This window comes from Microcebus murinus, chromosome 19 (genome assembly GCF_040939455.1).
Source record: "Microcebus murinus isolate Inina chromosome 19, M.murinus_Inina_mat1.0, whole genome shotgun sequence".
NCBI classification, from domain to species: Eukaryota; Metazoa; Chordata; class Mammalia; order Primates; family Cheirogaleidae; genus Microcebus; species Microcebus murinus.
This window is the reverse complement of record NC_134122.1, coordinates 3910965-3927481: the sequence shown is the minus strand read 5'-3', so window position 1 is coordinate 3927481 and position 16517 is coordinate 3910965. Positions and strand designations below refer to the sequence as shown.

Below are 16517 nucleotides of genomic sequence, written 5' to 3'. Positions count from 1 at the left end.
CTTCCTTCTCTCACATTTTAAGTAGCATCTCAGTGGCTTCAGACCCCATGCGATGGGGCTTCGCACACAATTGTACATGTTTCATATACGTGGGGTGGGTTAACCTGCTTACTTCAGGCAGTTGTCAGCAATGATTTGTGCTGGGCACTGACAAGGAAGGCAGTTTTTTGGAAGGCAGTTTTTCTAGGAAGAAAAAAGGTGATTTAAACTTTAATCATAGGCTTATAAACATTAATTTATAGTTTACTTTAACCAGAGTAATTTTATGATTTTCACTGATTGCAGAAATGCTAAAACAAACAAACAAAACAAAAATAATGCTAGAAAGTGATGATCCTGGCCTTCTTTCCCTGGAGGGTTTATTTGATCCCTCTTTTGCCACAAAGGTGGAGAGAGGCCGGCTTTTAGCTCCCCTCTGGGGGTGGCCTCCCAACCTCACTGCCCACTTGCTGTTTTACTAATCTGTATAGGAATAGTAAGTCCCAATACAACGAAAAGCCCATGGCAGGGCCCGTGGCTGCGTCTTGCTCATAGTACAATGTGATACTTAAAGTAATTTTTGGAACAGGGATCCTCTCCTTACCTCCACTCCTTTGTGCACCGCCATATTTTATGCTTTCTCTGTTTCTCATTTCTCATTTGGTAACTTGGGGCAACGATTTCTGTCCATACCGCTGTGTGCCTTCTCCAGTTCCTGGTGAGCCAAAGAAAGCCTCGTTGAAGCCCCAGGTCTCTGGTTCCCAAGTCATAGGCCCTTACTTAGAGATACCTGGCCAGCGGGGTACCAGCGTGCCCTGGGAAAGGGTAATCTGTGGCGCTCCTGGAGGTACGCAGTCAGCACGTCCCTTCACAGGCTCACCAGGACCGCTGTTGTGACTCTGCTCCTTTGGAGTGCTCAGCCTCTCAAAGCTTCGGGTGTCCTGCTGTTAATAAATTACGTAGTCCAGAATGACTCCTCGGAGGAGCAGAGGGGAAGCAAGTGTTTGACGGGGGATTTTGACACTAGCTGAGATGGAGGCTTGCTGACAGTAAGCACAGACCGGGGCCAGAGGGAAGTTGGAAGCATCAAAGGGAGGATTGGGGGTGAAGGGGAGGCAAGAGAGCCTCAGAGAGATGCTTTGCTGTTGTGTAGAGGAAAGCAGTATAGGGATGAACTGGGTCCATTCAGGTTAATTCCAGGAGGCGTCCCCTCATGGCTGCCCTGGCCAGTAGCTGCCACTGCACTCCTGCTAGGATCAGGACCTTCTGGAACGGCTGCCTAGGCATGCATCCCAGAGTCAGTAGAAGATGCTAGTGAATGGAGCAATTGCCCGGTATAGTTTAATGTGTGCATCCTATGAGAGGCACAGATTGCGTGGCTTGGTGGTCAGTTGTTGCTGTCACCAGAGGCAAGGATCATGGAAGAGTTGGCCTGTGAGGCGTTAACTGTGCAATATGCCCCTGGGAGTGGATGTTATTTTAAAATGTAACTCCCTACTCTAATCCCAAAGTCTGGGCTGGGAAGCCCACATTTTTATTTTCTTGTAAGAAAATGTATTTTCAGAATTTTAATGGAAATACAGGATTCTTTGGTAACAAATTTGTTAAGAATATTTCTGTAGGGTGAGGTAACAAAGGAGAAATCAGTGGGACTTGTCCATCGTTGGAGTCCCTTCCTCTCTCCTTGTTCCCCCTCTCCACCCAGCAGTAGACTAGCAGACTTGGGTCACTACGTGGTAGGTGGTCAAGACTCGGGTCAGGGTTCTTAGCCTTAGTTGCTGATGGTCTGGGCTGGAGCATTTTTTTGCCCTTTGCTGTGGGTGGCCATCCTGTGCACTGCAGGATGTTTAGCAGCATCCCTGGCCTCCACCTGCTAAATGCCAGTAGCTCTTCCCTCCCCAGGTAGGATAACCAAACATGTCTCCAGACTTCTCCAAACAGCCCCTGGTTTAGTACCATCTAGCTAGCTGCTGGTATGAAAGAAGAGAGTTGAATTGCTGGTCTTGGGCTAAGAGGAGGGCAGATGAGATCATGAAATCAGGAGGGAGACAAAGGCTAAGGCTTTTGCAAAGGCAGTTATACAAGCAACTGTAAGCATTTGCCTGCCTGCCTGCCCCCCACCCTAGTGACATCCAGGGTGGCAGATAACTTCTGCTTCCTGTCAACTTGTTCAACTGGGCCTGGACTTGCCACCAGCTCTGGTAAACCCTGCGTGTGAGATGGCTGGGCGTGTCTAGCATATCTTGCATTTGTTTAGGAGAGAGTTAGATTTGAATAAGAAGAATGGTGGTGGCTGGACCCCGCTGATGTATGCCTCCTACATTGGACACGATACCATCGTGCACCTGCTGCTCGAGGCAGGGGTGAGTGTGAATGTGCCGACCCCGGAAGGGCAGACTCCACTGATGCTGGCCTCCAGCTGTGGCAACGAGAGCATCGCCTACTTTCTCCTCCAGGTGAGCTACGAGGGGACTCAGGCCCAGAAACCTGAGGGGCTCCCCCAGCCACTCTGACAGACGTGAACCACTGCAGGCCATAGCGTGCGTGTGTGCTCGTGTAATCGCTTCTGATTCTTTCAGCGTCACGGCCTGGAGGGCGCCTGCCCTGCGCAGAGGAGACGAGGCTGTAACACACGTTCTGTGTTCTCTTGAAGCAAGGTGCTGAACTAGAGATGAAGGACATTCAAGGCTGGACTGCCCTCTTCCACTGCACCAGTGCCGGGCACCAGCAGGTGGTCAAGTTCCTTTTGGACAATGGAGCAAATGCCAACGTGAGGTGATCACCACATCTTTTGTGGCCATAGGAGTGGGCCGGTTCTCTTCTAACGCTAAGAAGGGCAGCTCTAGGCAGCTGACCAGAGTTCAGGGCCACCCCTGTGTCAGCATGAGAGCTTCTAGACAAAGGGGTGGAATGGACAGAGTCCCACCCAGGCTCAGAACTTTTCACCTATCTTCCAGGTGACCTTGGGTGCATCTCTTCAGGCCCTCAGAGCTTCATTTTGTTTATCTGACAACCAGGAATAGCTGTGCCCACGTCACAGAGCTATTAAAAGAGTTACATGTGTCATAGGCCAGGAGCAGGCCATAGCACATGGCTTTTAAATGACACAAATTAAGTGCTAATTCCTTCCTTTCTCTTACCTTTTGTATGTATCAGGTGAGGTGATGCTTTGAAAACCATCATGAATTTTATTTATTATTATTATTTATTTATTTATGTTTAATTTTTTGAGAAAAGATCTCACAGTGTTGCCTGGACTGGTCTTGAACTTCTAGGCTCAAGCAACACTCCTGGCCTCAGCCTCCCGAGTAGCTGTGGGTAGCTGGGACTATAGGTGTGCATTACCGTGCTGGGCTCCAACCATGAGTTTTATAAGCTGGAAGTGATATTATTGTCTAAAGCATGTCATGATAATAATCTCCTTTCAACACAGCAGGTACCAACACAGCATCCACCTGATACTGTGCACAGCCCCCTGGCTAATGCTATCTGTTGTACGACACATCATAATTTTTTATGCCACTAGGAAAGAAAGAAAATGCTACTTCTGGGAGGCTGAGGCAGGAGGATCGCTTGAGGTCCGGAGTTTGAGACCATCCTGTGCAAGACCGAGACCCCGTCTCTACTAAAAAGGAAAGAAATTAATTGGCCAACTAAAAATATATATAGAGAAAAAATTAGCTGGGCATGGTGGCGCGTGCCTGTAGTCCCAGCTACTTGGGAGGCTGAGGCAGGAGGATTGCTTGAGCCCAGGAGATTGAGGTTGCTGTGAGCTAGGTTGACACCACGGCACTCTAGCCGGGCAACAGAAGTTAGACTGTCTCAAAAAAAAAAAAAAAAAGAAAGAAAATGCTACTTATTAAAAGTCAACTTACCTGTTGATTTAAAGACACAACTTCAGAGATGTTAAAATGTGAAAATGTATATCTTAGAATGGATTAAAAGCAGCACTTAGGCCGGGCGCGGTGGCTCACGCTTGTAATCCTAGCACTCTGGGAGGCCGAGGTGGGCGGATTGCTCAAGGTCAGGAGTTCAAAACCAGCCTGAGCGAGACCCTGTCTCTACTATAAAAATAGAAAGAAATTAATTGGCCAACTAATACATATATATATATAAAATTAGCCGGGCATGGTGGCTCGTGCCTGCACTCACTCTAGCCTAGGCAAGAAAGTGAGACTCTGTCTCAAAAAAAAAAAAAGCAGCATTTAGCATGGGTCCTGACTTCTAGACCAGCATGAACAAGGAAGGGTTGGGTAGCCCTCTAAACACAGCGCTGAGTCAGTGATAAGCAAACGCCAAAGCTAAGATGCAGGTACTAACCTTACCACAGTCAGTCAGCACTGGAGCTTCAGGAGGGCTTCGTGGAGGATGCTGAATTCGAAAGCCAGGATTTGGATAGGTAGGTCAGAGGCATTAGCTCTCTGTGAGGAGTGAAGAGCCAGAGCTGCTTTATGAGCATGACTGAAGTAGAGGTGATAGCAGGTAGGAACAGCCCAGAAGGAGGGAAGACAGGGAGACAGAGCTGTCTTCAGGACAAAAGGGCAGTGCTGGAATAAACCCCAGAAAAGTTAATGAAGCTGATGTATTAACTTTTCTTATCTTGCCTCATTATTCTTAGGGAAGAGAGAGACCTCTCTATACCTAGGGGTAGGGGGTGGGTACATGGGCCAGGTTTTGTCTTCAGCAGGGCGTTTGTGCCTGGCAGAACTTCTCTCTGCTAACCATTGACTGTGGCTGTTGTCTTGCAGGGAGCCAATATATGGATTTACTCCTCTGATGGAAGCAGCTGCTGCTGGTCATGAAATAATCGTGCAGTATTTTCTGAATCACGTAAGTGACCCTGTTTATTAGTTTGTGATTTAGTCACAGCAAATGAGGAATCATATTACTGAAGTGTAAACTACAACAGAATTTTCTTTTACACAAAAAATAACTGCTCTTCATTTGTTTATTCAATACATTTTCATTGAGTGTCTGTTGATGCCAAGTGTTGAGTGGTGATTAGGCATTAGAGGTACCGTGGTAAGAATAGATACCTCTTCTTGTAATAATTTGGAAAATACTATTATTTCAAAAGTGTAGTTTTGAAAAAAAAAAAAAAATTTGACCCTTGTGACATTTTTGAAAAAAAAGTGTAGGAAAATATTTTAAATAGTAAATAGCACTCATAATCTCATCACTTAGAAACATATGGAATAAGAAAGCAGACATCGTCTTTTTCAAGCTTCTCTTGCTGCTCCCCAAGCTACCCTCTTGGTTTGATAAAGAGCTCCCCAGGACTTTTCCTCTGCTGTTCAAAGCTGTGTTTATAGATAACTGCATGCACACTGCTTTTTTTTTTTTTTTTTTGAGACAGAGTCTCGCTTTGTTGCCCAGGCTAGAGTGAGTGCCATGGCATCAGCCTAGCTCACAGCAACCTCATACTCCTGGGCTCAAGCAATCCTCCTGCCTCAGCCTCCCGAGTAGCTGGGACTACAGGCATGTGCCACCATGCCCGGCTAATTTTTTCTATATATATTAGTTGGCCAATTAATTTCTTTCTATTTATAGTAGAGACGGGGCCTCGCTCTTGTTCAGGCTAGTTTCGAACTCCTGACCTTGAGCAATCTGCCCGCCTCGGCCTCCCAGAGAGCTAGGATTACAGGCATGAGCCACCGTGCCCGGCCTGCTTTTTGTTTTGAATAAACGAGGGGTTCTGTATATTTTTGTTCTGTAACTTTTTAAAAAATGACTTAATATACCATAGATGTCTTATTGTACAGTATTCCATGTATACTGTGTCATAATTAATAAATTTCTTATTAATAGAAATTTCATTTCCAACATTTTGCAATTATAAACAGTGCTCCAGGGATTATCCTTTTATACACAGCTTTGGTACACTTGCAGTTATTTTTGTATGTTGTATTTCTACAAGAAAGGCATTGCTGGTGCTCACATTTTAAATGTAATAGGCCCAGGTCAGCTGGGCACAGTGGCTCACACTTCTAACCCTAACACTTTGGGAGACTGAGGCAAGAGGATCACTTGAAGGCAGGAATTCAAGACTAGCCTGGGTAACATAGTGAGACCCGATCTTCACCAAAAAAAAAATTTAATAGGTCCTAATAAAAAGATAATTAAATTAAAAGACAAAAGACAGGCAGAGGGTCTGAATAGACATTCTGCAAAGAAAATAAACAAATGGTGAATAAGCACATGAAAAAATGCTTGCACAATTGTTGGTATGGAGTCCCTGTGTTGTGTAAATCTTCTCTATAAAAAAAAAATTTAGAAATAAAAATTAGCTGGGTGTGGTGATATGTACCTGTAAGTCCCAGCTTTTCCAGAGGCTGAGGCAGGAGGTTCGCATGAGTCCAGGAGTTTGAGGTTGCAGTGACCTATGATGACCCCACTGTACTCCAGCCTGGGCAACAGAGTGAGACTCTCTCTCAATGAAAAAGAAAAAGAAAAAATCCTTGACAGCATTAGTCACCAGACAGAGTGACATGCAAATCATAATTAATAGGGTCTCTATAATGAAAAGAACAGACAATAACAAGTATTAGTGAAGATGTAGAGAAATTAGACCCTTCACATGCTGCTGAGGGGAATAGTATGATAGTGTAGCCTCTTTGGAAAACAGTCTGGCAGTTCCTCAAACAGTTACACCTAGAGTTACCATAGAACCCAGCGATTCCATTCCTATATATATACCCAAGAGGACTGAAAACATGTCCACACAGAAACTTGTACACAAATGTTCATAGCAGTATTATTCATGGTAGCCAAAAAGTGGAAACAATCTAGATGGATGGCTATCTACTCATGAATGCATAAATAAAATGTATATCTTTTTTTTTTTTTTTTTTTTTTTGAGACAGAGTCTCGCTTTGTTGCCCAGGCTAGAGTGAGTGCCGTGGTGTCAGCCTAGCTCACAGCAACCTCAAACTCCTGGGCTCAAGCGATCCTGCTGCCTTAGCCTCCCGAGTAGCTGGGACTACAGGCATGTGCCACCATGCCCGGCTAATTTTTTCTCTATATATATTAGTTGGCCAATTAATTTCTTTCTATTTTTATAGTAGAGAGAGGGTCTCGCTCTTGCTCAGGCTGGTTTTGAACTCCTGACCTCGAGCAATCCGCCTGCCTCGGCCTCGGCCTCCCAGAGTGCTAGGATTACAGGCGTGAGCCACTGCACCTGGCCAACAAAATGTGTATCTATACAAGAGAATATTATGAAGCCATAAAAAGGAATGAAGCCCTAAACATGCTGCAGCATGAATGAACCATGAAAACATTAGGCTCAGTGGAAGAAGCCAGACAAAAGACACATAGCATGATCCCATTCCTGTGGAATGTCCAGGAAAAGCAGAGCTGTGGAGATAGGAAGTAGATTAGTGTTTGGGGTGAGAGGGAAGAATAGGAAGACTGGGGAGGGAGTGATGGCTGAAGGGTACAGGATTTCTTTTTCGGGTGATAAAAATGTTCTAAAATTGATTGTGGTGATGGTTGCACAGTTCTGTGAACATACTAGAAGCTACTGACTTATATAGTGTGACTGGGTGAATTGAATGGTGTATAAGCAGTATCTCGATAAAGCTGCTACAGGGGAATATTCCATCCTAACAAATTCCTGCTGACAAGGTTGTTTCTGTTGTCCTTCCCTCCACTAATGTATGAAGGTGCCCATTTTCTCACATCTTCATCAGCCCTGGATGTTAAATTAGTCTTTTAAGTTTTTGGCAATCTGGTGAGAGAATTATAACATCTTATTTTGGTTTGTACTTATTAAATGGTTGAACATTTTACAATATATTTGTTGGTCATTTGTATTTTATGAATTGTCTCTTTGTTTTCAGCCCAAGTTTCTATTGGATAGTTTTTTTTTTCTCACTTTTTGGTAGGAACTTTTTGAATAATGAAATTTGAACATGGTATCTCTTTTAAAAAAAGAATTTGGAAACAGAACACGCACATGGTAAACAAGCAGATGAGGCAGAAGGGAGTGTTGTGGGCCTGCCTCCCTCCCCTGTGCCTGGGTCTCCTTGGTCCCCTCCCCAAGGAAGTGTCTGCACAGGCCCTTTGCATTTATACCCACAGGCGTGTGTCTGGCCCTACAGGAAACTGCTCCCACCTTGCTTTCTTCTCATACTTAACAATCATGGAGATTATTCTATGTCAGCATGTAAATAGCTCTCTCTTTTCTTTCTTTTGTGGTGGCATAGTATCCCCCTGTAGGATGAATCAGAGTTTCCAAAACAGTGGTCTAAATGTAGCATTCAGTCATTGCCAGCCATTGGCTGTTCTGCCCAGCACAGTGCAGAACATCAGAACATCTTTGCACATATGTCTATAAACACATGTGCAACCACATCTGTGTGGTACAGTACTAAAGGGAGACATTTTGGGTAAAGTATAAGCACAGTCTCAACATGGATGTTGCCAAATTGCCATCCAGAGAGCGAGTTGTACCATCTTACATTCCCACAGAGGTAAGAATTATGCATCTGAAATTATGAAGATAGTATAAACAACAACAAAGAACAGAGGATAGTGCAGCTCACCTGCATGGATCCAGTGCCTGTGCTTGACACGTGTAACATTTTGCCTTATTTGCCTCAGCTTGTCTGCTTTTTTTTTAAAGGACACAATAGAAATCCCCTTTGTAGCCCTTCTTGACCCCATCCACCCGTCCTCTTCCAGAGGTAACCTCTCAAGATGTTGGTGTGTACCTTTCCTGTCCATGACATTATAATTACATACTATGTGTCCTTAATGTATGGACTTGTTTTGTAATTTTTAAAGCTTTATACAAATAACATATCAGGCCAACACTGTGAGTGGCTCACACCTGTAATCCCAGCGCTTTGGCAGGCCAAGGCAGAAGGATTGCTTGAGGCCAGGAGTTTGAGACCAGCCTGGGTAACATAGTGAGACTCCGTCTCTACAAAAATTAAAAAATTAGCCAGGCATGGTGGCACACACTTGTAGTCCCAGCTGCTTGGGAGGCCGAGTTGGGAGGATCTCTTGAGCCCAAGGAGTTTGAGGTTGCTGTGAGCTAGGCTGATGCCACGGCACTCTAGCCGGGGCAACAGAGTGAGACTCTGTCAAAAAAAAAAAAAAAAAAAAGGAAAGCATATCAGAAAACGAGAAACTTTAGGTCTTTTATCCATTGTGCATATTACTGTTTGTTTATGGTTAAAACCTGTAGGTTCCTGCTATCAAACTAGAACATAGCTTTTAAGGCTGAAGATTTTATAGCTGATTTCTAACCAGAACTCTGGAAAGTGGGATGGAGGGGAGGTTCCAGAAAGTTAAGCTCAGTGGGCTCTCATAAAAATGTACTTTGTTCCTACTAGAGAGATGTATGGTAACCACTTTCTGTATTGGACCTAAGACCATCGGTTGATAATGGTTTTACAAAGTAGGGGAAAAAAAGACATATAAATATTTATTATTCAAGTGGTGCATACTTGCTACAAATAAGTTAGAAAATACAGTGAAGCAAAAAGAAAGCAGAAGTCACTGCTCATCCCATCCTCCAGAGATAGCACATTAACGTTAACACGTCGTTGAGTGTCCTATGAGTGTCCTCGTGTTCACAGTGCACATTTGAAGTCAAAGAGGAGTCACGCCATACAGATGTTCTGTAATCTGATTTTTTCTCTTTATGGTGCCGTGTGCCCACCTGTCCGTGTTGCTGCACATCCACCCCTGCGTAAATAGGCAGGAGGGCTCCATTTTCTAGATACACTCTCACTCAGCTCACTAATTCCCATTTTTAGCTTCTTTCTGATTCTTACTGTGCTAAATGCTACAGTGAAAATTCTGAATTTTAGTAGATATCCTGGATTATTTCCTTAGGTTAAATTTTTGGAAGATGAATTGCTAGATCAAAGGGTGAATACATTTTTTTGTTTTGTTTTGTTTTGTTTTAAAGAGTCAGGGTCTTGCTCTGTTGCCCAGGCTGGAATGCTGTGGTGGGATCATAGTTCACTACAACCTCCAAGTCCTGGGCTCAAGCAATCCTCCTGCGTCAGCCTCCCTCGTAGCTGGGACTATAGGTATGCACCACCACACCCGGCTAATTTTAAATTTTTGTAGAGATGGGGGTCTCACTACATTGCATGGACTAGTCTCGAACTCTGGGCTCAAGTGATCCTCCAGCATGGGCCTTCCTAAGTGCTGAGATTACAGGAGTGAGCCACTGCGCCTGGTCAGATGGTTGGGTCAGAAGCTGTGCACGATGGCTGATTTGCCCTCCTACTTTCAGCTATGGACTGCATGGTTGAAGCTTTTAAATTAGAAAACTTAATGGGCTTTTCCAGTTTCAAAAGGAAACATGCTTATGGTAGTACATTTAGAAAATACAGAAGATTAGAAAAATCCCTATCATCTTACTGCTTAAAAATAATATTAACATTTTCAGCATGTTTCCTTACAGTATTGTTTTCTATGCACTTTTTTGTTTTGTCTTGTTTTGCTGTTGTAATGTATATATAGTTTTGTATCATGATCCTTTTATAAACTTGATTATACAACTGTTTGTAAATATCACCATTTATTGCAGTAATATAGCTGACTCTATAATATAGTAATATAGCTCATCCTCCTTGAGCATTTGTCTCCAGATTTTCATTTTTGCAAATATGTTGTGCTAAACATCTTTGTGCATAAAAGCTTTCACCGTACTTAGGAGTATTTTCTTAGAATGGAGTCACATAGGTGGAATTGTGCTGAAAGACTATGAATACATTTTAGAGCTTTGGATAAAGGTGACCAAATTCTGTTTCAGAGGGTGGTGCTTTCATTCTGACTAGGTGTAGAAGGCTGCTGCTTTAACGAACCGTTGTCTCCAGCTCTCTCTGTGTGAAGAGAGTGAAGTGAGTGGGACACAAGCCTGGTGCAGAAGGTGAAGGCTGGGCTCTCTGCATGGTGGCCGCCACTCCCCCGCCAAGCGAGATCATGAACCTGTTAGGCAGAGTGTCGAAGGCCAGGAGCTGTTGCCCCTGCCCAGACCCTAGAACCCCACCCCACTTATCCTTGTCATTGAGAAGAGAGCGAGAGCAAAACTTGTGGTTGTGATCCAAAGGAGCCTGCCCCTCTCTCTCTCAGAGATGCCTTTCCTCACCCAGGGCAGGTGCACAGAAGCTTACACGCTTCCTTTTCTTACCCCGAGTCAGCAGCCCGGGAAGTATGGGTGCCCTGAAGGAGAGCGCCCTAACCCTTTCTTTGTGGACATTTACAGGGAGTCAAAGTGGACACGAGAGACCATAGTGGAGCCACAGCCCGGATGCTGGCCAAGCAGTATGGACACATGAAGATCGTGGCCTTGATGGACACTTACTCACCCTCTCTGCCCAAGAGCCTCTATTGGAGCCCAGGTACCTGTGTCTATCAGCTGTGTCTACCCTGAGTGTTAGGGGCACCAGGGGAGAAAGACGCCCCCTTCCCCCTTCCTGGTTTCCACCTGCTCCCCTGAGATTTGTCTCTGACATGCCTGCTGGGAGACCATCTCTGCCTCCCCCTGCTGACTCCATGTGTGGTCAAGGTTGAGGCCTCTGGTCTAACAGAAGAGAGAGGCAGTTGTTAGACAGGTACAGTGTAGAGTGGTACCTATGTGTGAAAACACGCACAGGATGCAGGAATTGGTGCCCATGGGAAGGAGGGGGGTTGGGAAGGGAGGGAGACTTCACTGGAGGGGGGTGTCTCTTCTTATTTTTATTTTTTTACTTTGCCTATGGTGTTATGTTTTAGTTTTATATAGTCAAATTTATTAATCTTTTTTTTATATTCATAAAATAAATTTAGCTAATCTTTCCTGTATTGTTCCAATTTTAGTAAATGTGCTGCCGAAGCAAGCCCCAAATTTATTAATCTTTATTGCCTCTGGATTTTGAGTTGGAGAAAATCATTCCCAAGGCCCTTGTACAAGAATTCACTCAGATTTTCTTCTAATACTTACATGGTTTCAGTTTTTACATTTAGATCTCTGATCCATTTACACTTTATTTTCATATATGGTGTGAGGTATGGATCCACTTTTATCTTTTTCCAAATGGTTACATAGTTGTCTTGGTATCAGTTATTTAAAAATCCATCTTTGATCTAGTGTTCTGAGATGCCATACTTATCACATACTATATTTCTATTTATACTTGAGTCTTTTCCTGAACTTTAATTCCATTGATCTGTCTGTATTCATGCACCAAAGCTATGCTGTTTTGATCATAGAGGCTTTTTGTAGTATGTTTTACAATCACGTAGGGCAAGTCCCCATCATAGCTTTCCTCCTCTTTTTCACTGTTTCCCAAGCTATTGCTTATTTTTCTGTTTGAACTTGAATATTAACTTGTCTAGCTTCTTCTTAAGAACAGAGTGTGCATATTTTTATTGATAATTGTGGTAAATTTCTAAATTAACTACATGTTGTTGAGTTGTCCTATCTAAGAACAAGGTATCTCTTTTTGTTCCAGTGTACTTTGGGTCTCATAGGAAGGTGTCAGATTTTTCCTCATATACATTTTGCATGTAACGTAAATTTATTTCTAAGTATATGATCATATTTGTTGCTCTGATAAGTGGAATTTTCTCTACTATTATATCCTTTGCTTATTGTTAGTGTGTATGAAGGCAATTGACTTCTCTAAACTGATTTTATATTCTGCTACTTTACTGAATTCTTTTTTTTCTTGTTTTTTTTTTTTTTGTTTGTTTGTTTGTTTGTTTTGAAACAGAGTCTCACTTTGTTGCCCAGGCTAGAGTGAGTGCCATGGCATCAGCGTAGCTCACAGCAACCTCAAACTCCTGGGCTCAAGCAATCCTCCTGCCTCAGCCTCCCAAGTAGCTGGGACTATAGGCATGCGCCACCATGCCCGGCTAATTTTTTCTATATATATTAGTTGGCCAATTAATTTCTTTATAGTAGAGACGGGGTCTCGCTCCTGCCTCAGCCTCCCAGAGAGCTAGGATTACAGGCGTGAGCCACCGCAGCTGGCCTACTGAATTCTTTTATTGTTCAAGTTAGTTTTTTTATTCTCTAGGGCTTTTCAGGTATACTACCATAAAATCTGCAAGTACAGATTCGCTACTTCATTCTAATTCTCAAGCCTCTGATGTTTTTGAATTACCTTGTTCTTTTGTTTAGCTGCCAAGACTTTTAGTATAGTGTTAAAGGCAATGGAAATGGTGCACATCCTTACCTTGGTCCTGACCTTAGTGGAAATGCCAGATTAAGTAGGAGGCTCGCTTTAGAGGAAGGTGTATGTATATTTAAAACGTATATATATAAAATATGTATATTTTATCATATTAAGAAAGTATTCATTAATTCCTATATTCTTGAGTATTCTTTTTTAGGAATAGCTGTTGAATTTTGTCAAAGACTTTTTCCACATCTGTGGAGATGATTAGGAATTTTCTTAGTAGCTCTCTCTCTTCATGTGGTATATTAATGAATTTCCTAATTATGAACCAACTTTACATTCTTGGCATAAATTGTAATTGATGTATTATTTTCTTCATGTGTTTTTGGATTCTATTTGTTAATTTTTTTAGTATGTTTGTATAGATATTTATAAGTGATTGGTCTGTGATTTTCTGTTTTTGTTTTGTCTTTATCAGGTCTAAGTATCAATATTATACTTCATAAAAAGAATCTGAGAGCTTTCCTTCCTTTTCTGTGTTCTAGAATGGTACATGTAACATTGGTGAGACCTGGCCTTAGAAAGGTTGGCAGAATTCTCCTGTGAAACCATCTGGTTTCCTTCTGTGGGTGCTTCCTTGACGAAATTTTTCAGTTTCTTCTATAGAGATTTGCCTGCTTAAGCTTTCTGTTTTTACTGGGATCAGTTTTGGTAAACTGCATTTTTCTAAGAAATCATTTCATCTAGGATTTCAGACTTATTTGCAGAAGTCTGCAAGATAGTTTTTCCCTCCTTTTTAAACATTGTTTGTTTTGTTATTTATTTTTTTGCATGCAAAATGTTTATTTTATTTTTAATTGACACATAATTGTACATATTTATGGGATACAGTGTGATTTTTTGTTTTTTGAGACAGATTCTCGCTTTGTTGCCCAGGCTAGAGTGAGTGCCGTGGCGTCAGCCTAGCTCACAGCAACCTCAAACTCCTGGGCTCAAGCAATCCTTCAGCTTCATCCTCCGGAGTAGCTGGGACTACAGGCACGTGCCATCATGTCTGGCTAATTTTTTCTATATATATTAGTTGACCAATTAATTTCTATTTATAGTAGAGACGGGGTCTCGCTCTTGCTCAGGCTGGTTTTGAACTGTTGATCTCTAGCAATCCGCCTACCTTGGCCTCCCAGAGTGCTAGGATTACAGGCCTGAGCCACCGCCCAGCCTACTATGATTTTCTTTTCTTTTTTTTTTTTTTTTTTTTTTGAGACAGAGTCTTACTCTGTTGCCCCAGGCTAGAGTGCCATGGCGTCAGCCTAGCTCACAGCAACCTCAAACTCCTGGGCTCAAGCAATCCTGCCTCATCCTCCCTAGTAGCTGGGACTACAGGCATGTGCTACCATGCCTGGCTAATTTTTTCTATATAATTTTAATTGGCCAATGAATTTCTTTCTATTTTTAGTAGACACAGGGTCTTGCTGTTGCTTAGGCTGGTTTCAAACTCCTTACCTTGAGCAATCCTCTGGCCTCAGCCTCCCAGAGTGCTAGGATTACTGGCTCAGTGAGCCACCGCACCTGGCCCAGTGTGATGTTTTGATACATGTAAATGTTGTGTAATGATCAAATTAGGGTAATTAGCTTATCCATCACCTCAAATATTTCTTTCTTTGTGATGAGAATGTTCAGGCCTGGCGTGGTGGCTCACACCTGTAATCCTAGCACTCTGGGAGGCCGAGGATTGCTCAAGGTCAGGAGTTTGAAACCAGCCTGAGCAAGAGTGAGACCCCATCTCTACTTTAAATAGAAAGAAATTAATTGGCCAACGAATATATATATATATTGAAAAAATTAGCCAGGCATGGTGGCGCATGACTGTAGTCCCAGCTACTTGGGAGGCTGAGGCAGCAGGATTGCTTGAGCCCAGGAGTTTGAGGTTGCTGTGAGCCAGACTGATGCCATGGCACTACTCACTCTAGCCTGGGCAATAAAGCGAGACTCTGTCTCAAAAGAAATAAAAAAAATAAAAGAGAATGTTCAGAATCCTCTGTTTTAGTTATTTTGAAATACAGGGAGGCCCCAGGTTACAGACGACCCTGCTTACAGCATTCCATACTTATGAATGGGCTCCTGAGTCTCCCCATGAGGATAATTTATAATTAAATAAATTAGTAATTCGGGCCAGGTGCAGTGGCTCACGCCTGTAATCCCAGCACTCTGGGAGGCCAAAGTGGGAAAATTGCTTGAGCTTAGGAGTTCGAGACCAGCCTGAGCAAGAGTGAGACCATGTCTCTATCAAAAAGAAAGAAAAAAAAAAACCAACTGGGCATGTGCCTGTAGCCCCAGCTACCCAAAGGCTGAGGCAAAAGGATCGATTACTTAGAGGCCAGGAGTTGGAGGTTGCAGTGGGCTATGATGACCACTACACTCTCCCCAGGGCAACAGAGAGAGACTCTGTCTCAACAACAACAAAAAGCAAGGCAACTGAACACCCCTCCTCACATCCCTCCACCTCTTTTGGAAAAATAAAATTGGAGAACTAGTTTTTTCTGTGCCCGAAAAGAAATCTGCATGGTGTAATTGGGTCATTGGTGTGGTATCTTTATGCTAGGGGCTAGTCTCATTGTTTATATGGTTGCTTACACACAGCATCACTTTTGTCTTAACTTTTTAGTGAAATTTTGAGTTTGTTTTTATGCTGATGACCATGCTTCCAAAGCAAAAGTCCACTGCAAGTCCACATGAGTCTGCGGTGGAGAGAAAGGTGATTACAATGGAAACGAAAGTAGAAATGATTAAGCATTCAGAGAAAGGCCAGATGCCATCAGTCACTGGGAAAGCATCAGGCTTCAGTCACTTGACTATTGGAACAATGATAAAGGATGAAGTGAGAATACTGGAATATCAATTATTACTAAGCAGCATAGTGGAGTCATTAATGAAATGGAAAAGTTGTGGGGTTAGAAGATCAAAATAAGCGTAACTATTAGCCTAGTGTTGCTGCAACATTAGGTGAGTGTTAACTTTTAATATTCTTTTTTGAAATTTCTCCCATTTCCTATCTAAACTTTTTATATGAGTTTGTTTTATGTTCTGTTTGCTTGAATTAAAAGAAACAGCACAATAGTTTCTATAACTTAACTATTACAGTACAGGGTTGTTGTTATTATTATTGTTACACTATTACACTGTATCATTACCACATAGGAGCCCTTATAGTGTTGCTGTTATTATTATTATTGCATATATGTTGTTCAGCAGGGATCCAAGTTACATATAAATCTGACCTAAAGACATTCTCAGGAATGTATCTCATTGGACCACCTGTATATAGCACAATATTAACTATAGTCACCCTACTGTGCAATATAACACCAGAACTTACTCCTGCTGTCTATCTGTAATTTTGTACCTGTTGACCAA

At 42.7% G+C, this 16517-nt stretch overlaps 1 protein-coding gene across 6 annotated transcripts in view; it reads left to right on the top strand.

Moving 5' to 3' along the window:
• ANKS3 (ankyrin repeat and sterile alpha motif domain containing 3) overlaps positions 1-16517 on the top strand; it is a 30182-nt gene that overhangs the window by 3039 nt on the left and 10626 nt on the right. For 4 of the 6 annotated variants that reach the window (XM_075995042.1, XM_075995043.1, XM_012743643.3 and 1 more), the window contains exons 3-6: positions 2237-2435; positions 2633-2754; positions 4728-4809; positions 11207-11342. In XM_075995042.1, the coding sequence (XP_075851157.1) occupies positions 2237-2435; positions 2633-2754; positions 4728-4809; positions 11207-11342 (539 nt within the window). Of the gene's footprint in view, positions 1-2236; positions 2436-2558; positions 2755-4727; positions 4810-11206; positions 11343-16517 lie in introns of those variants that run through there. The other 2 variants (XM_075995044.1, XM_075995045.1) reach the window with 2 other exon arrangements.